A 25212-nucleotide genomic window follows, 5' to 3' on the forward strand; every position below is an offset into this window, starting at 1 on the left:
ACAATTTACATACTTCCACGTTAGAGAGAGATTAAGTGCAGAAAATGGGCACTGGTGAGCTTATGCAGCTTTATCAGAATACAAGCAAGCACTCTGGGGTCTCAAAGGTACAAATTCAATGCCACGTAAACTACTCCTCAGCTGTGTGATTTGGGGAAGTTCCCTGGGGGGCTGAATGCCCCTCCTATTGTACCCCCACCCAGTAGGTACTAAAGTGTTAGTTCTCTTCTTCTCCCTTATGATTTTGAAGATCTGGAAATACAGAGCTTCAGTGACAAGAATTTTTTCTTTTACTTTTGAAATAAAAGGGAGGCATTTAGTTTCTTAATGCAGTTTCACTTGGATGAAACAGCTACTTTTTCAGCAACAGATAATTTTTTAGTTATATTAATATTACTTTTAGGAAAATGTAATTTTGTGTTACTGATATGCAGACTGTCTTTGGAATCTTTTAAAGGAAATAAAATTGTATTTTAAAATATTAAACACACAAGAAACAAGTCAGCAATGTAATGCCCCAATGAATCCTGAAAATTTATTACTTGGGAGAATATCAGATATTGATCTTTTGTTTTACAGCTCATGATAATAATCAGAAAATATACACTGAAGTGGAATTCAAAAGAAAAGAATAATTACATATAATATACAGACTACAGATATTTTATTTGTACATAAGCAAAGCAGTACTAAAAGCATATTTATGTGTCCACAATTAGTGAACGCGCGGTGATTTTCTGTTTAAAGCTGCAGCAACTCAAATCCTCCTGGGGTCGATAAAGAAAGACAGATTGAGAAATACATTTAGGGCTATCACCGTGTCTGGTTGTAAACCTATTTTTTAATCTTTCCCTTCCCCCCATATATATATGTATATTCTTTATTGCCTTTATATTTCTGCTGGTTTAATATAATTAGTATACTAAATAGTTATCTGCATTTATTTGGTTTCTAAAAATATATAAAATGCATTGGAATAGAGCTCCTGCAGCTTTCCAGCGGCCACTGTCCTGGCATCGAAAGCTCTTCTGGAAATGTAAAGCAGCAATTCTGAATAAATAGTGATTGTTCTGTCTTCTCCATACAGCTGATGGCCTTTACCCAAAACTCAACAATACTGTAGCAAAGAGTATAAACATGCAATTAAAAAATGGACATAATACAAAAGTAAAACTTATGAGTGAAATTTTACACAATAAAGACTAATAAAGACAACTTAATAGGTAGAAGGGGGATGTGAACACAGCATTGCTATTTACATATAAATTAAGGCCCAATTTTTCAAAGGCAATGCACACGGGAAACTGCCCATCTGCCCAGACCCTTTGCATACCTGAAATCAAGAGTTTTTACTTTTTCCGTATTATTCCCTCAATCCATTATTATAGTTCTAATTTGGAAAGACATTCACAGAAAAGGCTTTAATACAATTCCTTTTTTTCTAAGGACTGTTTTGCTCTTATTCACAAAGAAAATTTTTTTTTTGGAAAATTTTCTTTTAATGCAGGTAAAAAATGTATGCTCTGGAAGCAAATGCTTATTTATTCTTCTTGAACACTGTTAAAATTCACATTTCATGCCATCCTATATTTTTACTGTGTCAGTGTTGTCTAAGCTCTAGTTTATGACTATGACTAATTTGAAGTATGAGAACTGATGGTTAGTTCAGTGATGACTGGGGGAATTGAATGGGTAACTTCTAATAATACCAACCGAAGTATCTCACATGTAAATTCTCTGTGCATTAAGACAAAAAAAAAAAAAAAAAATGCTAACAAGCCAAAGTATCTCCTAAGAACAACAAAAGGAATCTGGCAACCCACTAGAGATCATTCTGAGGGCGGCAGATACTTAAAAGGTCATGTATGTACTAATGCTATTTCAAATTATTCCTTGGTAAAAAAAAAACAACAAAAAAAAAACAACTTACCTTCTAATGTATTTAATACTTATAGAAAACTGCAATAAAAGAACTTGCAGTATAATAACAAAGAACTTGTCATCTAATTTAGTATTTAGAACCTGAATATTCCCCAGACTCAAAATTTTATATTTGGTATTTTTGTAGACTATTGCCCAGCCCCCATCAAAGATGTGGCTTATACAAAGATGTATCCAAAGATGTGGCACTTAATCTATCTCATTTGTATTCGCAATGGATAAAAATGATTAGGAACAACTAAAGTATTTTTTAAGATGTCCTAGGGAGGTGGGTTTTCTTTGCACTATTTTAAAAACACACTTAGAAAATATTCCTACAGGTGTGCTTCCAGAGGTACTATAACTGATTAAAAAGCATAGCTGCTTAATACATTCATCAAATTCATGTTTTTACCTCTTCTCATCTAGGAAATATTTTTATCTGTAATTAGATTTGTAGAGATTACTTGGCAGAGATTTGTAGAGATTACTGAGAACTCAGATGAAGTTATCAGAGAGGTTGCCATGATGCAAGGCTGGGGAACCCCGGACCACTGCAAGGTGGAAGGATGCTGCCAGCCTCTCTTGAGAATTATTAGATTAATGCTGATAAGAATTTACAACAATTAATTTGGTGTTGACTCTGTGTTTCTCATGGCATGCCAAGCATCTTTACAATTTATAATTGCAAAATTTAACATACCTCTTAACATTTTTATTTAAATAGAATGTAATCAATTTATAAAAATATTTTTCTTTGTGAATAAGATCACAATTTCTCTGGATAACAATAACAAAATGACTCTTAGTATAGGATGGAACCCTTTAAAAATAAGGCATATATTGGGCATACATAAACCATTATTGTCACAAAATCTACAAATTATTTTGATTTTTTGATTCTTATAATTTTCAATCATATGTAAATATGAAAATAACTATTATAAATTGAGAGCAAATGTGTATAGATTGTGGTTATTTAGGTAAGAATCAGTTATTTCTCAAGTCATTTGCAAAACAGTATAATGGCAAGGTCAACTCAAGAACCCAAAGAAAGTAATACCTTTAGTTGAGGTCTGCCATTTAGCTGGACTAGAAAAGGCAATTCTGCATTTTACTTTCAGTTCTCTAGAAGCTTCTATATATTTTCATAGCCATCCTTAGAATTTTCCACTGGAAACCTAAATATAGCAGCATTCTCAGCATTCATTAAACCAAAAATAAGTGAAATGCATTTAAAACATCCAAAGTTGCCCTCATGCATAAGCTACAACTTACATCTTTTTATTGTTACCATGGCATTAATATACTAATCCATTGTTACTTTGTTACATGTAAGAAACTGAGAGATGTATTTTCCTCAGAATTAAAAACTAGAAATAATGTTATCAGAGGGAATGTGAAAATGGCTAAGAGGTAACTGACCACATCCATTTAGATATTACTTGTGAGTCTTAAGTTAATCACTACTCATGAGAGGGGTGCTGACTCGTTTTTGGTTTCATAAATAAAAAAATATATGTACAAATGGAGATTAATGTCCTATAAAAGTCAAGCTCAAAAATGAAAACAAACACTGAATTTCACTTTATTTCCTTGGTAAAAAGTACCTAACTCCAACCCACTTTCTCGCTCTCTAAGTGACTGGAGAAACTGCAATAGTCTACAACGTCCAGAGGAAATGATGTGCAAGTAATACCTTCCCCACGGGCGCTTACACCAGAAGACTACACAAAGGAAGTGGGCCATTTTAAAAATACATCACTTAAAGCAATCTTCCTAAAGTAGACTGACCCGGTCCTCAGATATCTCTAACTTAGATATTATGGCAACTCTGAGGATCCATGAGAGTAAAAGGATAAGGCGGGGCAGGGGCATAACATAATGTAGCAAGAACCCCCTTGCCTGTTTGAAGAGATATTCAGCATTCCTGTCTCTGTCCTACAGTGTCAGAAGCACTGCAAACCTTTTAAACGTACAAGTTACCTCACGAAAATATTTCTGTTCTGGTATGTGGTCCTTCATGTACTGAAAATATTGTAAAGAAAAAAAATATTAAACTCCAGATTAAAAAGAAATGCTGAATTACTTCAACCAACTAAGCAATGGCTAGGACAAGTCACAAAGTCAATCCAAGTGGGTTCTCTCGGAGTTCGTTGCGATGGTGGAGCACACTCGGACACTTGCAAATCAGCATTCTACGGGGGGAGCCTGGCCACATGCACACAGTCATAATCACAAGTATGTAATGTAATTCGGTCACAAGATAAGTATTAATAAAAAACAGTAAAACACTAACATTCACACATTAATTGATTACATGGAATAAATTAAACTAAGCCAGTCACATACTTCTCTTCACTCTTAAGTCACTTTTTTTTTTTATGTATACACACAGAATAATACTTTCCTAATGCTCTCAAAAGGCTACACATAAAAATGAAGGCTTTGCATTACAGCTGCTGGATAAAAATGTCAACACTGTTCATGTGTGGAAAGAGTTTCTTTGTTCTTTAGCATCAGTGCACAGGGTATGGCTCCAAGTGGTATGCAATTTAGGACAGGAAAAGATATGGTGGCTTGTGAAATACATCTCTGTCATTGGCACAAATCAAAGAAAGAATCTGTACTGTCCGTGGTACCTTTATTGGGTCTCTCGCCCAAAGACAGATACTGTTATACATATATGCCTTCAGGATTAAAACCAGATGAGATAGGATTCTGCAGAATCCGAAGATTAGTGGGGAGTTGCCGAGATGAACCCGGCCGCTTCAGGGAGCCAGACTGGAAAGCTGCCTCTAAACAGGAAACAAAGAGTCATCAGATGGGCTCATCACCTTGAGTACTTAGCAATATGAACAATCAGAACTCTTCCTGCCACCAGGAATCAAAGAACATATAGAGGCAATTACAATCTGCTGTGGGTAGGGGGGTGACAGGCTAACTCTGCTTGCCCCTCTCAGCTGATACACCAAGTTTTCAGTGATTTGAGCAGTTACTGATCTTTTAAAGAAGGTGAGCACTTTGCTTCTCTTTCTTGGCTACTCAGACCACATTCATATACTGACTTAGAAGTGTCTTTTAAATATCAGGTCAAATTCATTAATTTTAGGAGAGGAAGAAGGGGCATTAGGAACAGAGAGAAGCTAAAACTCAAATAGGCGCCCTAACCGGTTTGGCTCAGTGGATGGAGCGTCGGCCTGCGGACTCAAGGGTCCCAGGTTCGATTCCGGTCAGGGGCATGTGCCTTGGTTGCAGGCACATACCCACTAGGGAGTGTGCAGGAAGCAGCTGATTGATGTTTCTCTCTCGTCGATGTTTCTAACTCTCTATCCCTCTCCTTTCCTCTCTGTAAAAAATCAATAAAATATATTTAAAAAAAAAACACCTCAAATAGGCTATGACTCATACATACTTCAGGAAAAGAATATCAGATCTGGTAATTTCATGCTCACTTAAGTAAATAAATAACCTAAATACTATTGATTTTCTCCAGAAACAGTAAGTACATAAAAAAAAAAAAATTAAAAATGGCCCAAGAGAATTAGCTTGGAATGGTTAGGATAACACATTTACTGAATGCCAAATGTTTATGCATAGTTAACAGGTGAGAATAAAGTGAAAAACAGATTTCTCCACATCTTACCCCGTTCTATGTCTATGTGTGAGGCCTCTACTTCAATGGGCTCCGCTGGCAAAACGGTCACTTTCGTCCCTGTCTGCTGGATAAACTGCTGGAGATTGACTTGCCGCAGCTCTTTCGTCAGCTGCTCCAGTTCCTGTTCCTTGTCCTAGAGAGAAGTGAGAGTGTTATTGATTGGAGGGTCAGTACTGGACACCCATCCTGGTGACAGTCCGTCTGCTGCAGGGCTGAGGTGGGATGGTCGCCGTCACAGGAGCGCACTGAACAAGTCTGGCTGAGAGCTACAACGGGTACAGAGGTCACTTTCTGTGTGGCCTGAGCCAAAAAAAAGCAAATCAAGGACAGCCTGGACTCCTAAATGTGATGCTTTCCTCCGCTAGGAACGCACTACGTACCCGATGAAATAAGTGTGATAGGTCTATAAACTGTCATCAATGAAATACTGATGTCCACCATTCCAGTTCGTTCAGCAATCTTGCTAAGCTGTTAACAATGAAACTGCCCTATCATCCCCTTCATAACTGAATAGCCCTTTAGTCCATGAGAGTCAGAGCTCTTGTTTTCTGTAAACTGCTGAGGTTCCCATGAGGTCCGTTACTGAGATTTGTAGCATAGCAGGAGGAAAGCAAGGTTCCCACAGGATTCTCACTACGGGGGTGGTTTCAAGCTCTGAAGGAGGAGTTTTGAGAAATGAAGAGCCCTAAAGAACGGAGATCAAGTCTGGACAGCTGGAAAGGTCTAAGGCCAGGAGAGCGTTCTGTGATTTAAATGGATTTTCTCTTTCTCTTCTTCTCTGTCCCCCCCGGGCTGGGGGTGCCAGAGGACTTTGGTAGGGCAGGGAAGACAGGGGGAGAGAGTGGTTGTTTACTTACTTTGAGGGTAGGAGGTACTTGGAGATGTTACTCGTTTACTAGTATTAGGTATCTTTCACTAGGTAGTGGGATTTACTAGCAATGATTGTCATAAATTAGTGTTTCCTGTAAGTAATATCGAAGGCAACACAATTTCCAAATGTGCCCTTAAGTGTCAAAATGAATCCAAATAGTAAAATACTGGCACCCTGGAGGTCAACCTTCTACAGAGTGAGAAATTCCTGATTTTCACAATTGGGGGGAGGGGTAGTCTTCTCTCTCACTCTATAGTTAATGACAGAGAAAGAACATCGGTTCTTCCTGGAACCTGAGCTTTCTCTGCTTTTGGACGGTTCACACTCTAACGCAGCTCCTCTAGAGCTCCAATGTGCACAGGTGCTACCTGGAGATCTTGTCATAATGTGGACTGTGAATTTCTAACAAGTGTGAGGAGCCACATGGACCGCCCCTGAACAGCAGGCTTCCCCACAGCACTTCCACAGGAGGTTCTAGACACGTGCTGTCGAGCACCTGAGATGTGGGCAAATTCCACCAAAAACCACCTTACATTTACTTAATGCTTGCAAACAGCTTTACTGTTTATTTAGTTTGAATTTAAGTAGCCATGCTATAATCAATGTTGTGTCTTGCTCACTTCAACGTCCATAACATCACCACCTTGTCTTCTCAAGAACGGATATCCAAGAAACCTAAGTTGAGTGACCAGGGTAAGTGGGGCCTTGACTTGCGAGTGTCCCGACTAACAAGTTTTTCAAGATATGAGCCGTCTTTCGGCCGATTTTTTGCCTTGAGTTGCGAGCCAGCTTCAGATACCCCACCGCTAGTTGGCGCAGCGAATGTCACAGTGAACGCCACAACATCAGCCCAGCATCATGTGTCTCACTCGTTCACAATTGATTTGACATACAAGTAATTTGAGTTACGAGCTCCGTCATGGAACGAATTAAACTCGTAAGTCAAGGCCCCACTGTATATGTGAAGAAATGTAAGTGCTCTGAGACTGTGACTGGAGAGGGGAAAGTCAGAGGCGGGCCTCTGAGCCTTTTCAGGAAAGCGAAGGAGAGTAACGGGAGAGGGGAGGAGGGAAGGGACTATTTTCACCCCAGGGAAAGAAGGTGGGGTTGGCAACAATGAAGAAGCCACAGATAAGCAGCCAACTGGCCAGACAATCCTTCGTAAACCAATCCTTGGCAATCTCTTTTGGCTTTGGTTTCTCTAGCTCTGAAAGAAGCTAGAGATTCACTATCGCATCATTAGTGTCCATTCCAGCTGAGATTCTATTCTCCGATATCCAATTACCTGCCGCTGCAACCGCCACAGTGGGACAGCCCCTCCCTGGAGCAAGGGTCAGTGTGGCTTCTGCTCTCTTTGGTTTCGCCTCTCATCTAAGCTTTATGGTTAAGTCACAAGAATTCTAATAAAGTTATAAACTAAGGAAGGTGCCTAACTTTAAATGTAAGAGAAAATGGACGCTCATCAGAGATGTCAAACATAGATGCTTTTAAAAAGATGATCATTCTCTTTGTAAAAATGTGCTTACCTGTAAGCGTTTGGTGGCTTGTCCAAGAGATCTTTCCACAGCTTTAATACCATTTTCCAGCCTCAGGCTCTGCTGTCCTTGAATGTCAATCTCCCCTTTGACCTTACCGATCTTCCCTTTAACCTCTTCTTCATTGACCTGTGCCTCCTGGACTTCCCGTTGCAATTTTTCTGCCTCAAGACCGTTTTCCATAGTCTGGATCTGGGCCAAATAGTCCTTTAATTTGCTCTCGCATTCTGTTATTTTCTGTCTTATTTCTTGAAGCTGATCCTTCAGCTGTTTTTCATTTTCCTGTTCAATCTGCAATTCATTTTCCCAAAATTCTTCCTCTTCAATTTCTACATCATTTCTTTTGATCTTTTGCTCCAGGCGGACAATTTCCTCTTCAAGGTTGGAATTATATTTTTGCTCCCAAAACTGTATTTCTATTTCATTTGATTTCAGCTCTTTCTCAATGGACTGAAGCTTCTCCGTCTGCAGGCGGATCAGCTTCTTTAGCTCGTCTGCTGTTGTTCTGCAGTTATTCAGCACTTTCTGCTTAAAGTCAGTTTCTTTACCTTTTCCAAAAATGTCCATTAACCCTTTGGCACCGCCTGTAAATGTTAACGATTTCCTCTTAGGTTCTCTCCGTTTGATGGATTTGTCAACCTGAGGCCTCAGTTTGGCTAAGGGGGGCAAACTCTGCCTGTATAAAGTTCTTTCAGGAATTCGAGCCACGCCATCAGAAGTGGGCCGCTCACTGAGAGATGGCCCTGTCCGACGTAAAATAAGCTGCACATCACTGGCGTACTGCCCCCATTTGTTTAAGGATATGATGGGATTCTCATGAGGTGCCAAATGTCTCTCAGTATCTCTCCATTTTTCTATTAGAGTGTACCTTCCAGTTCGACCTAGATTTAAAAAAAAAAAAATAAAGATATGAACAAACCGTCAAAATGGCACATGCGGTAGCTAAAATAAGGAAATAAATGATGCTCTTCAATAACTGTCTCTTTTTGATTAGCATCAAGGTCTAGTCCACACTGCCTCTGAAACTTTTGACTTGAAGACACTGAACTCCTTAACATATGTAACAGCATCAACTGACAGGATGTGAACTGCATATGCTCTTCAGACTTGCTATGAAATTCAACCTAATTCTTCACACCTCAGTGAGAACCTGACACTCGTGTCCAATACCTGGTGGCTAGACCTTCCTGCCTGGGGCAGGACCTGCAGCTGAAGCCAAGGACACCAGGATGCCCCACTGGAAGCCCTAAGGACCTGGTCGCAGGAACCAGGTAGAACTGCAAAACCTGAATAAACCTCTACTTGGTAAATCCTCTGCATTCTCTGCGCATCGGACCTGAAGGTCGGAGGCCCACTTCTCCTCCTGAAGGGACACATGCAGCCAGCTAGACAGGTCTTTCCTGTCTCCCCACGAGGGCCGGCAAACCCACGTTCACACCGCAGCGTCTCCCTGCACACCTGCGGCCAATAAAACAAATCACCTCACTAGAAACAACCCTTCAAAATAGCTTCCCATGAAAAGCAGGCCTGAAGAGAAGTCTTGTTCTGTTTTGGTAGTAATAGCTTCAAAGATTCTTCTAAAGAATTTAAAAGGCAAAAACAGAATAAATTCATTTAAATAAAAAAAATACATTGAGCCTAACTAGAAATTATGGAAGATAAAAAGTTTCAGAAGACAATATCATGCCATTAGCTTGAACAGACTTCCTAAATATTTCCACTTAAGGTGAGTGGTTCAGAAGGATTATATTAATTTTGTTAAAAGTGTCCATTAGGTGATACCTGAAACTAATATAATGTTACATGTTAATTATATCTCAATAAAAAGAAGTGCCCATTAGCAGTTAACGTTATTACAAAAAAATAAACTAACCCTGCCATCTAGAAATGATAGTGCTTGCATATATAGCTATTGATTTATCATTCCTGCCTTCTTTTTTAATTTCATGAGCTTCTGAACCAACAGTAGTATTTTCTCAATTACTGTGTCACTAAATGGAAATCTGGATATGTAAATATGAACACCCATGCATGCAATTCAGAAGCAGCACATGAAGAATGATACTGCTTTAAGCATGTGCAATGTTCTTTAAGGAAACCTGAATGGTGGGTGCAGCTGAAAAGTTGGAGCTTTGGAGGCAAACTACTGGAGACTTACTTCCAGGTAAATTACCTACTGGAGGTAGCATAACTTTACTTCTGCATGAGGAGAGTAGCAGTTCCTCACAGGTTATAAGAGTCAGAGTCAAGTGTAGTAAGCACCTACTACCACACCTGGCCCACAGTAGGTACTCAGTATGTGGTAGCCATTATTAAAGACACTAGAGCCCCTGGTACATGAATTCATGCACAGATGGGGTCCAGGTGGCCGGCCTGCCCCTCCCCAATGGGGGCCCATCAGAGGTGGGGCTGGCTGGGGGGAGGGGCCACGGGAGGGCTCCAGGGTGGAATCAGAGGGGCTGTACTGTACTAGTCTAGAGAGAGAGAGAGAGAGAGAGAGAGAGAGAAGGACACAGAGATCCAGTAGCAGTCATTCTGTCTCTTGTAGTTTCAGAATCGGTTCTATTTCTACCACCTAAATCTAACTTGTCAAATAGTCAAAGGTCCGAGGAGAAAGTATTCTTTCTATACTACCAGTCACATTCAACAGCTTGTATCAAAGTACGTTCTCTTTAGCTCCAGTTTGACTGGACTGCGTAGGAGCACTGCATCGGATTACCAACTTGTGTACATATGCTCATCTCGGTGGTTTCCTGAAGTAACTGCAGCTGCCCAGAAAACTCAACAATCGCGAATCCAGAATATATATATCGTGCCACCATAAAGCACATAGGCGGCCTTAAACCCAAGAAACTAGTCTTTTAAAGTTGCTTCACAATACATTTTTTAGAAACATGCAGCCAGTCTATACTCTGCTAATAGTATAACTAAATTTTACTGTTGTTAAGCCACAGAAATCCTGGGGTTTGTTACAACAGCAATTTCCCCTAATTAATAAACCCTCTATTATTTCTTATAGTAGAGATTAGGCCAAATCCTATAAAATTTTCATTTAGTGTTTAGACTGAATACCAATAACTCTCATTACAAGACATATAAATATTTAAGTGCATATCAGCATCCTGCATTTGATGCTGAGACGATCTTGGGCATGATGGAAGCAAGGAGCCACAGCCCTTGGCTGGCTGCCAGGTGAGTCATCTCTTAGATGAATTCTTAATTCAATGAAGTATTTATGATACAGAAAGAGTTGTTAAGCCTTGGGGAAATATCATAAAACATCCTCATTCAAGTTGTCAACTTTTCAAAACAGGTCTGGGCTGAGATACTGAGCAAGCAAAAATGGGGAGCAGATTCTGTTAAAACTTCTTTTCAACTTGTTCATTAACAAATACACTCCTGAGTGCAAATGGATAAACTCACACCTGGGACATCTGGGCATTTTTCCTTTGAAAAGCTGTGCAGAAAATGTGGTTACCACGTAGACAAATGCAGCTTGCTATACTCCTCAAGTACCATGCCTTTTGGGTTTTCTTTTGTTGGTTTGTTTTTACTACTGTCCATGGCTTGACTCAAATATCACGAAGTTATGTTTGACACTTTCTAATCCTAGTTTTCACTAAGGAAAAAAACACACACTAATATTTAATTCAAATAAATTATGTGAAACTTTTAAAAGGGACAATTACTAAAGTAAGGTGGTTGCAAAGAATATGAAATAAGATTAAATACCTGAATTCTCCCCTCTTTAATAAATAAACTTAAGCCCATAACCTAGTATTAGTTCTAATTGCAAGAACATTTTGTTAGATGTGAAAGCCTAGGATTTCCAGCACTATTTGATATAGGAGTGTGCTATATGGTATTTAAGGCAAAACCAAAAGAAACCCTCTATCTTTGTATATGGCATTGCCAACTTCTAACAGTGCATCTGCCACAGTGCAGGTGGCACACTTGTCTCTATAAAATGTTAAACTGGCTTGTTTCAACCCTGAGCTAAATTGACATGCTTTCAATATAAACTAGAGGCTCAATGCATGAAATTCATGAATGGGTAGGGTCCCTAGGCCTGGGTGGTAATCAGGGCCGATCAGGGCCTTCGGCAGCTGGCCTGGACCTCCCTTCCCTGGCTGCCAGCCAGGGCGTTCCTTCGTTCCATGCCGCCTCCTGGTGGTCAGCACACGTCATAGCGAGCGATCAAACTCCTGGTCTCCTGGAGGGGACACTTTGTGTATTAGGCTTTATATATATAGACCAGCATGACATAAAATAAACTTTTGATAAGAAGTTCAAAGAGTTGTTAAGCCTTGGAGAAATATCATAAAACATAAATAATGGATTTAAGATGCAAATATAAACTTGAACCCACGTTACTGGCTTTCCCAATATGCCTTCATCATGTTCCAAAAGCGTTTTAGACAACTAAAAAACACTCAGACAATGGGATAAAGATAAATTGGGAGCAAATGAGAAGAAAAAGTGCACAGGGTAATTGAATAAGATGGAGCCAGCAAGCATATACTTGACAACTTCATCTTTACTATATGATAAGATTTTAAAAGTACACATTACCTTTCTAGTGAAAAACCATGTTATTTAATCTGTTGCATTTTCTTTTCTAAACGTATACAGAATAAACAGTAAATAGGATTTTTCCAATGAGGGGCCTGGGAATTAGGACTCCAGGTTTTGACATCCTTCATTCCAGAAACAATTGTTTAGGATAAACAGCAGAAGGGAAGACAGTATAGACTCTAGACTCAAAATCAGTAAAATCTGGGGGGAACCAGAGAGGCAGGGTATTTACAGATTTACCTAAGCACAGGGAACAGTGATAAGTAAAGGTAAAAGCTTGTGAGATATCATGAAAGCAAATGTACAAAACCCGTTAGAAATCAATATTTAAAACAAACAACAGGACCCATAAACCACTTTATCTTAGACACCAGGGAATTCACTTACCTATTGCTTGAGCTAAGGCTATTACAACCTCCTGGCAAGTTGTGACTTCAGTGACCCCACAAACAATCCTCTGAACTCCATCCACCCAAACTTTAAGTTCCATGGTGCACCAGCCGGTCACCCAAGGGCCCTGAGACTGGTCATCAATAGCGTCAGGTCATGTCTCTGGCTATGGAAACATGGAGAAGGCAGTCCGTGCAGTCAGCTAAAAAGAGGAAAACACATTTTTAATAGAATGAATCTTAGGATTTCTTCTAGTACGCAAATATTACACAAAACAAATTTTAATATATGACGATCCTACCATCAATGACCACATGCTCCCTTATTTTACAGAACTGAATTCAGCCACACGAATGCAACTGAAGCCACCTGTCATGACACTGTTTCACATTACTGCTATTTTCATAATTATAATTTTAATCATAAGGCCACACTCTCTACTGGGTAAATAAATCTTATTTACTCGACTAAGTCCCATTGCTCAACATACAAGCTGTTTCTTTTTTAAAAAAAATTGTTTCATTAGAATCATTTCTGAGGTTAAAGAGAAATAAAAAAAAGCTTTTGTCGTTTTAGGAATCATACATAATGGAACCAGTTCTACAGCCTTGGCAGCACTTGCAGAGGTGTGTGCACAACGCCATGGCATTCCTTGTTCCGGGTGCCCCTTGCCTTCCTCTCGTCCCCGAGGGACCGAGTGCCGTCTTCACAAAGCACAGCACACGGCTCCGGTGCACAGAGAGTATTAAAGGAAAAGAACTCCTCTGATGGCTGACAACTTCCCCATATATGTCCTTTTTCATTTACTTAATTAGGGTTTGACAAATTTCTGAAATTATAAGTTATTCTAATAATATAAACCATAACCTTTTGTTACACTTGCCATTTCCCAGTTATTTTGTTGTTGTTGTTTAGCTGCCCTGCATGTTAAGCAGAAATTTTTACATTCTCCTACAGTCAAGCCGAATGCCTTGATTTCTTCTATTTGAGTGTCAGTATGAGCCTGCTAAAGATCAATTAATTACACACACTTCTTTTTCCTGTGGGTACTGAAAATCTCAACTCTTCCTGCATTAAATCTTTAATCAACTATGATTTATTTGTCCATTGTCCTGTGATTGTCCAATTTTTCTGTGGTTTTAAAAAACAGTTAAAGTTTATGAGGTGTAATACACGCTGACTTAATTAGAAAGAACATGAAGTTGAGGTTTACAACAGCATTGGTGTTTCGAGATTAATGCCTTATTAAAAAGCTTATTTTAGAAACCCTAAAAATGTTTCTTGTGAAGTAGTATTTACTACAAACAGTAACTTAGTTATGCACATTCTCTTACAGGACCTAAGACAGTTCTAGGCCACCTGGGCAGATGAGTCAGAATACATGTGAGTTGAAGGAGAATAAACCTAACAATTCCTACTTTCTCTAGGGAAGTTACAAAAATAGTTCTTGTCATCCCGAAAACAAGAGGAAGGACCGGCCGAATGTTAATTTCCCAGCACGTGCTTTAGCGCGCGCTGCAGTGCCAGGGCGGTTTCATAAACCCCTGTGCAACCAGAGAACTGGGCATCGCCCATGACAAGCTGGTTCCCGTAACTGCGCTCCTCAGTTATGAAGCCCTGTGAGCTGTTAAGAGTTTCTGGGGAAAAAGGGTTCTGAAAGCAAAGAATTGTAAGAAACATAGTAAGTAAAATCTTGAAAGCTCCTTTAATGGGCTGGTGTGCACTCTACACTTCAAGTAAGAGGTTTATATGCTACTGTCCCCAATCCATTTAGAGAACATTCCTGAAACAGAGAAGAGTTAGGACTTAAAATTTGTTTCCTTCTCTGCTAGACACTCCCTACTAGAATTAGAATATGAATTATTCTGTCTTGGAATAAAATTAAGATTTAAAAAATGGCCAAACAATATATACATATATATATATATATATGGTGTTAAATTAATATATTAAATTTAAGTTATTTGATTAAAATAAATAAACGAGCTGAATTTAAAAAGACAAACTCAGTTGCATTAAAATCTATTGAATACCTAGTCTCTTATCATTAAAAAAATTTAAACTTGGGAAACCTAACAAGAAAGACAGCAGATCTCATTAAAAGTCCATCTCCCCACAAAGAAACCTGTCATTTCAAGGAAACTTATGAAGCACATTTTTAGTTTCTAGGAAGGTTTTAGTACACCACCACCTATTTTCCTATCTAAATTACCACAGTTTCACCTTGAGCTTTTAATCATTAAGTGCATACAAATGAACATAAAACACATGTCCATCTGTTAACTATTACAGAGTATAGTGATGTGGGAAAACACTGAGCACAAATAACACTGCCCACGTTAATATAAACGTGCAGGGTATTTAACCACTGGATCAGAGACTTCCTACCGCGGGTCATCACAGAGAAGACCTGAGTCTGTGTTTTTGTTTTAACACCACTAATATAATACAACCTTGAATCGTTAAGGAGGGTAGGAAAAATGCCTTCATGGATCAGATCAATGACCCGCATGGCCCCACATTTTATTTCTAGAAGGGCCACTGGTTTTAGTGAATGGCTCCTGTCACGTTTGGGGCTGTACTGACAACGATGCCTAGCTTCCCTAGAGCCATGAGAGTCATTTGAAGAATCTATCTTCCCAGCAGAGGCCCCTAAAACTCCCCGTTCTTTCTTTCAGATCCTCCAAAGCCCAACTCCGAAAGCTCTGCTCCCAGCCCCAGAACTGGACAGGAGGGGGAAAGTCCTACATTGTAGGCGTGTGTGATGGCCAGGTCATCATTGGAACTAAAGACTCAGGAAGCAAACAGGCTTTGGAACCTCAGTTGGAATTTGCAATAGTTTTCTTTCCATGGAAACAGTGATGCAGGTAGAAGTAAGGTTCTACTGGTGAGGGTATTAATATAAGGAGTATGTGTTTTCATTATGAAGTTTCTATATTCAAAGCACTATCATTTTAATAATTTTGATAATAAAGAACTAAGTTTGTTAAGTAACATGCTACTGCTGAACAAGTGTTCTTTAACTAACAACCATTTACTATCTTAAAAGCCTATTGGGATTAAGCATCTGAATTGATGGAAACAGTTCCCCAAGATTAGTGCAATTACATTCAATCCTCATTATTCATAGTTTCCGTATTCGTGAAATCATCCACTAAGGTTTTTTGTTGCTGTTAATCCTCACCTGAGGATATTTTCCCATTATTTTTAGAGAGAGTGGAAGGGAGGGGAGAGACACAAAGAGAGAAACATTGATGTGAGAGAGTCATGTTGATTGGCTGCCTACCACATGAGCCCTGAGCAGGGCTGGGGATTGAGCCTGCAACCAAGGTACGTGCCCTTTATCGGAATCGAACCTGGTACTCTTCATTATTCAGGCCGACATTCCATCTACTGAACCAAACCAGCTAGGGCACGAAAATTTATTTTAACGCCCAAACTAACACTTGTGGCATGTTTTAGTCATTTACAGACATGTACACAGCAGTGAACAATTTGAGTTCCCAGCTGAGGCTGGACAAGTCATTGCTCTGCCTTCTTGTTTCTGCTTTCATACTGTCAACAAGTGTCCTTGTCTAAGTCTATTTAGTGTTATGTTCTTGCATTTTTGTGGGTTATTTCACTGATTAAAATGCCCCCAAGCATTGTGATAAAGTACTATCTAGTGTTCCTAAATGCAAGAAAGCTGTGCTGTGCCTAGAAAAGTGTTGTTCCGGCACAAGTTATAGTGCTGTTAGCTGTGAGGTCCAGTGCACGGATTCGTGCACCAGTGGGGTCCCTCAGCCTGGCTTGTGCCCTCTTGCAATCCGGAACCCTTCAGGGAATGTCAGACTGCCAGTTTTGACCTGATCTCTGGGCCTCTGGCCTGTAGGGATCAGGCCAAAGCCAGCAGTCCAACATCCCCCGAGGGATGTAGTAGTGCGCAAAGGGACAGGAGGCTGGGGAGGAGCCCGAGCCTGGGCCGGGCGCCGCTCCCACTCATCCCGGCCCCGCTGCGCCTGCTGCCACGCCGCTGCTTGGTAGGACTGCTGTGGAGGCGGGAGAGTCTCACGCCACAGCAGCTGCACACGCCAACTGTGAGCCGGGCTTCTGGCACCCATCCGTCAGCTGAGCGGTGTTCTCCTTGTGGGAGCACACTGACCACCAGGGGGCAGCTCCTGCATTGAGTGTCTGCCCCCTGGTGGTCAATGTCCATCAAGGTCAAATGGTTAACCAGTTGACCAGTCGCTTAGGGTTTATATATATAGACTAGAGGCCCAGTGCATGAAATTCATGAACGGGCAGGGTCCCTAGGCCTGGGCAGTGATCAGGGCCGATCGGGGCCTTCTGGCTGCCAGCCAGGACTTTCCTTCCAGCTGCTGGCCGGGACCTCCCTTCCCCAGCTGTCAGCCGGGGCTTTCCCTTGTTCCGCGCCACCTCCTGGTGGTCAGCGCACGTCATAGTGAGTGATCAAACTCCTGGTCTCCCGGTTGAACTCCCGAGGGGACATTCTGCATATTAGGCACACCATATATATATGGTGTCTTTAAACAGAAAACGATGTAAAACAAGGTGATATATTGATCACTTGACAAAACTGTAGTGACCAAAGGCCCTGGTGAATAACAAGAGTTGACTGCATGCTTTTACATAGTTTCACTTCCTTTGATGGTAAACATCAAGCTACTGTGTAAATTCCATTATTTCCTGGACACTAGACACAAGCATACTGACAAATAGCTTATTACCAATTTTAACATTTCCTTCATTGCTAGTTTTGCTCAAGATCTAAGGTTATTGCATACCATAGCATTCTTTGTAAAACCAGTATACAGATAAACTGAGTTATAATAAAGTCCTCACAATCAGAGTAGCTACTTTAACCCTTTGGGGTCCAATGTTATTTTTGGAATTCAAACAGTCTGGTCCAAATTAATTGACGGGATTGAATGTTGAACTTTTTAATGTTCTTATTGCTTGACGTTGGACCTGCTCCTAGCGCCTGATCTGTCGAGTCAGCCTCGAGGTTGGACCGAAAAGGGTTAATTAAATGAAATGCTGATGCTAGCCACTAGTTGTTGTTTTTTGTTTGTTTGTTTGTTTGTTTTTTGGCAACACAGAGAGAAATTCAGCACAATGAACACAGTATATTCTGAATAGTAGTTATTAGAATTACTTAATAATCAGGTACCAAAACTTTTCTCATACCCAGAGTGTTAACCAACAGGTCATAAAACATTATCAAAACCTTTTAGAAATAAAGCACTTTGCTAGGATGGTACTTATTTATGAACTAACAATTTGGGTAAATTCTGACCAGCCAATTATCACTCTGAGCAAAAATACAAACTTAATATGCAATAATTATAATTTTAAAAGCAGGTTCTTTACAATTACCTGTATCAGAAAACAAAGATATGTTTCCAATAACTAGGGCTAGTCTCAAAAGTAAGGTCAGCTTCAAAATAATTCCTTTTACCAGTCTAATATACTAACTGGCACCACCAAAAAGTCATTTCTTTCCTCTTCTGCCCCCTCCCCACCCCTGCTGCCCATAGTAACTATGTGTAAAATCATTCTAATACCTCATGGTAACAGAAGAATATGTTTATTAGATTGACTTCTTTTTTTTATATATATCTAGCTCACAGAACACTAATGAAGTAAGTGTTTTGTTTCAGTATTTAAGCCTAAAGCATCATACCTTGGAATGAGTGGCCAGAGAAGAAGGCATGGAGAGGTCAGAGAGCCCATGGGTAGTAGGTATGAAGGGATGTCACAAAAATGATGGGAAGGAGGGGGAGGAAAAATGGCGGCGGTATAAACAGACGTGTCCTGTGCCTTGTCCTGGAGCAGATAAGGGTGAGCAGCTGAAACGGGTAACATGCAGCCCGAATAGGCAGAGGATTTTCAGCTGAGAGACTGTCTGCAGCTAGGAAAGACCGAGAACCCCCAGGAAAAAAAGGACGGTTGGAGACTGCGGCTGAAGCCTCTCGTGGTGCGCCAGCTAAGCAGTGGAGACTGCGCCATCTTGGGTGGTTGCTGCCGGCATCCAGAGACCAGCTACTACCCTGGAAACAAGGGATCTCAAGCAGCGTCACTGCCTGAACTCAGACGAGCACTGCTTCTTCTCACGGAAAGGTTGGACATCCCCTAAAGGTGCGGTTTGAAGTTCGGGTTGGAGGGAGGACCGAGCTCGCGCGCGCGCGCGCGCGGGGCGGAATCTGCGCCCCACAGAGTCTGCAGCCGTTGGGACCAGCGTGACCCGCGAGTGGGGAAGGGGCCCCACAGGGCTGCTGGCAGAAGGGAACGCGAAAAATGAGCCCATAGCTGGACTGGATGTAAGGGAGCAGCCTTGGACTTTGCCAATCTGCTGGCTGCTTGGTGCCAGGGGCGAGTGAGCGCGCGGAGACTGCGCGCGGAGACTGTGCGCAGACCTGGAAGGTGGAGGCTTGCGAATTCGCACAACTATCAGGCTCTTGTTACAGTTCCCCTTAGATCCGTGCATTTGATTATTAAACCCAGTGCATGGGATTCCCCAGTTGGGGTCATTCGCAGAGCCTGTAGGGGAAAGTTCTTTTTGGGGAGCCTGGGAAACAGCGGGCAGTGGCAAGGAACCAGCTCTGGGCAGTGGTCTTTCCTGAATCAGTTCCCAATACCATAGAGGAAAAAAAAAAAAAAACCCTACTGATAGAGAGGACTTATAGCCTCAGAGGTCAATCCAGACACACTGCCACCCAGAGGCAGAGCCACGAACTGTCTCTTCTACGATCACAAATAAAGGCAGTCTGGTAAACAAATACAAGCTGCCTTAAAATCAGGTCTGTGGTTTACCGCACGGAGGGACAGTGTATCCAGGGAAGTTCAACACTCCCCTGAATTCCTGGCAGGACTGAGGCGTGCCAAAAAGAAGAGTGGAAGATCTGAAGCACCTTCACTTCCGAATATTTATATATATATATATATATATATATATATTTTTTTTTTTAAATTCTTTTTTCACCATTTCATTAAGAACCTATTTTATTTTATTTTTTTATTTTTTTCATCACTTGATTTTACCTTTTTAATTACTACATTGTTTTAACCAGTATTATTGCTATCCTTTTACCATTTTTTCAAGTGTCATTTTATTTTTTATTATTTTTTTAATTTTTCTTTATTTTATTTTGGGATTAGTGTTATACACACTATTTTCATCGTTCCTTTAGCATCATTTCTCTCTAGCTCACATTTACCCTTAAGCCAAAACTCTCTTCCTCACTTTTCCCCTTTTGTTGTCCTGTTTCTCTTACCCTATTCCTGCTTTGGATTTTACCTATTCCTTCTTTCTAACCACTGTCTAAATTTCACTCTACTTATATATCTAATTTCCAATCCCTCGCTCTCCCCATACAAATAGCCTCTTCCCCACCTCTATTTCATTCTCTAACTTTTTTTTTTGTATTTTTGTTTTTTTTCTTCTCTCCCTTTTCCCAATCTCATTTCGGCACTCCTTTTTGTTTTTTATTTTTCTCTTTAATCTTTTTCTCTTTTTTCTTCTATATCCCCTAATTCTCTTCGCTCGGGGGGGTCACCTTTATTTGGGGTTATTAATATCGTGAATGCATTTAGTTTGTTGCCTTGTACGTTGTGCCTTGTTGTGTTGTATTTTGTGCCTTTGAATCAGCGCAGCAGAGAGAGAACTACATAACCAAACACCTTGAGAAGAGAAATCATGGTGAAACAAAGAACCAACCCAAATATGAGAGAAAAACAGGCATCATCAGAAAAGGAAGTAAACGAAATGGAGGCAATGGAGGCAAGCAACCTGTCAGAGAAAGAATTCAGAGTAATGGTCATAAGGTGGATGAAAAAAATGGAAGACCAATTCAACAATATGTGTAGGAACCAAGAGGAAATGAAGAAGAACCAAGAGGAAATGAAGAGAAACCAAGAAGAAATGAAAAACGACATCACTGCCATAAAGAACTCAATAGAAAGCATCAACAGTAGACTAGAAGAAGCAGAGGACCGCATTAGCGAGCTAGAAGACAAGGTAGAAAAAAATACCCAAACAGAACAGCTTCTAGAAAAAAAAATTAAAAAGCAGGAGGAGAGCCTAAGAGAACTCTGGGACAATGCTAAACGAAACAACATCCGAATAATAGGGGTGCCAGAAGGAGAGGAAACTGAGCAAGGAATAGAAAACCTGTTTGAAAAAATAGTAACAGAAAATTTCCCGGATATAGGGAGGAAAAAACTCACACAAATCCAAGAAGCTCACAGAGTCCCAAACAAAATGAACCCGAAAAGACCGACACCAAGGCACATAATAATTAAATTGGCAAACACCAACGACAAAGCAAGAATCTTAAAAGCAGCCAGAGAGAGACAGAAAGTTACCTACAAAGGATCCCCCATCAGACTAGCGACCGATTTCTCAACAGAAACACATCAGGCAAGAAGGGAATGGAATGAAATATACAAAGTCATGCAAAGGAAGGGTCTGAATCCAAGAATACTATACCCAGCGAGGCTATCAATCAAAATTGAGGGTCAAATCAGGAGCTTCACAGACAAAAACGGTCTACGGGAGTTTATTACAACCAAACCAGCAATGCAAGAAATGCTACAGGGTCTGCTGTAAATAGAAAAAACAGGAAACAAAGAAGGAACGCAGCGGTAAAGAACAAAAATGGCGACTAACACGTTTCTATCAATAATAACTTTAAATGTAAATGGATTAAATTCCCCAGTCAAAAGGCATAGGGTAAATGAGTGGATAAGAAAACATGACCCATATATCTGCTGTCTACAGGAAACCCACCTCACAAAAAAAGACGCACACAGACTGATGGTGAAGGGATGGAAAAAGGTTTTTCAGGCCAATGGAAGTGAAAAAAAAGCCGGGGTAGCAATACTTATATCTGACAAATTAGATCTCAAAGTGAAGGACATAAAAAGAGATCAAGAAGGCCACTTCATAATACTAAAGGGAGCAGTCCAACAAGAAGAAATACCTCTGGTAAATATATATGCACCCAATATAGGAGCACCCAAATACGTAAGAAATCTTCTGGAGAAGATCAAGGGAGAGATTGACAGCAATACAATCATAGTAGGGGATCTTAACACCCCATTATCTCCACTGGACAAATCCTCTAAACAGAAACTCAGCAAAGAAACATCAATCCTAAATGACTCACTAGATCAGATGGAATTAATTGACATCTTCAGAACATTTCACCCCAAAGTCACAGAATATACATACTCCTCGGGTGCACATTTGTCATCTTCAAAGATAGACCATATATTGGGTCACAGACAAAGTCTCTTCAAATTCAAGAAAATTGAAATCATATCAAGTATCTTCTCAGATCACAAAGGCATAAAACTGGAAATCAACTACAACAAAAACAATCCAAAAAAATCAAACACATGGAGACTAAATAGCATGCTATTAAACAACGACTGGGTCACCAGTGAGATCAAAGAAGAAATAAAAAACATCATGGCAACAAATGACAATGAAAACACAACAATCCAAAACCTATGGGACACAGCAAAAGCAGTCTTGAGAGGGAAGTTCATAGCTCTACAAGCCTACTGCAAGAAACAAGAAACAATGAGAATAAATGACCTAACTCTACAACTCGAAGAATTAGAAAGAGAGCAACAAAAAAAGCCTACTGAAAGCAGAAGGAAGGAAATAACAAAGATCAGAGCGGAGATAAACGACATAGAGACCAAAAAAACAATACAAAAGATCAACAAAACCAAGAGCTGGTTCTTTGAAAGGATAAACAAGATTGATACACCTCTAGCCAGGCTCACCAAGAAACAAAGAGAGAGGACCCAAATAAACAAAATCAGAAATGAAAGAGGAGAAATAACAACAGACCCCATAGAAATACAAAGGATTGTTAGAAAATACTATGAACAACTCTACTCCAACACACTAGACAACCTGGAGGAAATGGACATATTCCTAGATAAATACAACCTTCCAAAACTTAACCAGGAAGAATCTAAAAATCTCAATAGGCCAATAACTATGGAGGAAATCGAAGCAGTAATCAAAAAGCTTCCAGCAAACAAAAGCCCGGGGCCAGATGGCTTCACAGGGGAGTTTTACCAAACATTCAAGGAAGACCTAAAACCTATCCTCCTCAGACTATGTCAAAATATCCAAGAGGAAGGAGCACTTCCCAGCTCATTCTATGAAGCCAACATCACCCTAATCCCAAAACCAGATAAAGACAATACAATGAAAGAGAATTACAGGCCAATATCCCTCATGAACATAGATGCCAAAATCCTCAACAAAATCCTAGCAAATCGGATCCAGCAGTACATCAAAAAGATCATACACCATGACCAAGTAGGATTTATCCCAGGGATGCAAGGATGGTACAATATCCGCAAATCAATAAACGTGATACATCACATAAACAAATTGAGAGAGAAAAACCACATAGTCATATCAATTGATGCGGAAAAAGCATTTGACAAAATCCAACACCCTTTCTTGATAAAAACTCTCAGCAAGATAGGAATTGAGGGATCATACCTCAACATAATAAAAGCCATATATGACAAACCCACAGCCAACATCATAATCAATGGGCAAAAACTAAAACCATTCCCCCTAAAAACAGGAACAAGACAGGGATGCCCCCTCTCACCACTCCTGTTCAACATAGTACTGGAAGTACTAGCCATTGCGATCAGACACGAAGAAGAAATAAAAGGCATCCAGATTGGAAAAGAAGAAGTAAAACTGTCCTTATTTGCAGATGACATGATACTGTACATACAGAACCCTAAAGACTCCATCAAAAAATTATTAGACTTAATAAATGAATTCGGCAATGTAGCAGGATACAAAATTAATGCTAAGAAATCCATGGCATTTCTTTACACCAATAGTGAACTTACAGAAAGTGAAACTACAGAAGCAATCCCATTTACCATTGCACCAAAAAAATTAAAATACCTAGGAATAAACTTAACTAAGGAGCTAAAAGACTTATATGCTGAAAACTACAGGACACTGAAAAAAGAGATAGAGGAAGACATAAACAGATGGAAGAATATACCGTGTTCATGGATTGGTAGAATCAACATCATCAAAATGTCCATACCACCCAAAGCAATTTATAGATTCAATGCAATCCCCATTAAATTACCAACAGCATATTTCACAGATCTAGAGTGAACGTTCCAAAAATTCATCTGGAATAAAAAAAGACCCCGAATAGCTGCAACAATCCTCAGAAAGAACAAAGTAGGTGGGATCTCAATACCAGATATCAAACTGTATTACAAAGCCACTGTTCTTAAAACAGCTTGGTACTGGCACAAGAACAGACATATAGATCAATGGAATAGAATAGAGACCCCAGAAATCAACCCAAACCACTATGCCCAATTAATATTCGACAAAGGAGGCAAGAGCATACAATGGAGTCAAGACAGTCTTTTCAATAAATGGTGTTGGGAAAATTGGACAGATACATGCAAAAGGATGAAACTAGATCACCAACTCACACCATACACAAAAATAAACTCAAAATGGATAAAAGACTTAAACGTAAGACGGGAAACCATAAAAATACTAGAGGAATCCACAGAGAGCGAAATCGCAAACATATGCCGAAGAAATTTCTTCTCTGATAATGCTCCTAGGGCAATGGAAACTAAAGAGAAAATAAACAAATGGGACTACATCAAAATAAAAAGCTTTTGCACAGCAAAGGAAACCATCAACAAAACAACAAGAAGACCCACTACATGGGAGAACATATTTGCCAATGATACCACCGATAAGGGTTTAATTTCCAACATTTACAGGGATCTCATGAAACTTAACAAAAGGAAGATAAACAATCCAATAAAAAAATGGGCAACGGACCTAGATAGACACTTTTCGAAAGAGGACATACAGAAGGCCGAAAGACATATGAAAACCTGCTCAAAGTCACTAATTATACGAGAGATGCAAATCAAAACGACAATGCGTTATCATCTCACACCTGTCAGAATGGCTATCATCAACAAATCAACAAACAACAAGTGTTGGAGAGGATGTGGAGAAAAAGGAACCCTTCTGCACTGCTGGTGGGAATGCAGACTGGTGCAGCCACTGTGGAGAACAGTATGGAGCTACCTCAGAAGACTAAAAATGGAACTCCCATTTGACCCAGTGATCCCACTACTAGGAATATATCCCAAGAAACCAGAAACGCCAATCAGAAAGGATATATGCACTCCTATGTTCATAGCAGCACAATTCACCATAG

General features: G+C 40.0%; 1 protein-coding gene across 4 annotated transcripts in view; it reads right to left on the bottom strand.

Moving 5' to 3' along the window:
* Window positions 1-508: 508 nt before the first annotated feature.
* The window catches only part of RASSF8 (Ras association domain family member 8), a 101872-nt gene continuing 77168 nt past the window's right edge, over window positions 509-25212 (bottom strand). For all 4 annotated transcript variants that reach the window (XM_036298046.1, XM_036298048.1, XM_036298049.1 and 1 more), the window contains 4 exons: window positions 12947-13151; window positions 7976-8865; window positions 5567-5711; window positions 509-4718 (listed from right to left, as the gene is read on the bottom strand). In XM_036298046.1, the coding sequence (XP_036153939.1) occupies window positions 4597-4718; window positions 5567-5711; window positions 7976-8865; window positions 12947-13049 (1260 nt within the window). In that variant the 5' untranslated portion in view covers window positions 13050-13151 and the 3' untranslated portion in view covers window positions 509-4596. The remainder of the gene's footprint in view (window positions 4719-5566; window positions 5712-7975; window positions 8866-12946; window positions 13152-25212) is intronic.

Source organism: Myotis myotis, unplaced genomic scaffold (genome assembly GCF_014108235.1).
Source record: "Myotis myotis isolate mMyoMyo1 unplaced genomic scaffold, mMyoMyo1.p scaffold_m19_p_3, whole genome shotgun sequence".
Lineage (NCBI taxonomy): Eukaryota > Metazoa > Chordata > Mammalia > Chiroptera > Vespertilionidae > Myotis > Myotis myotis.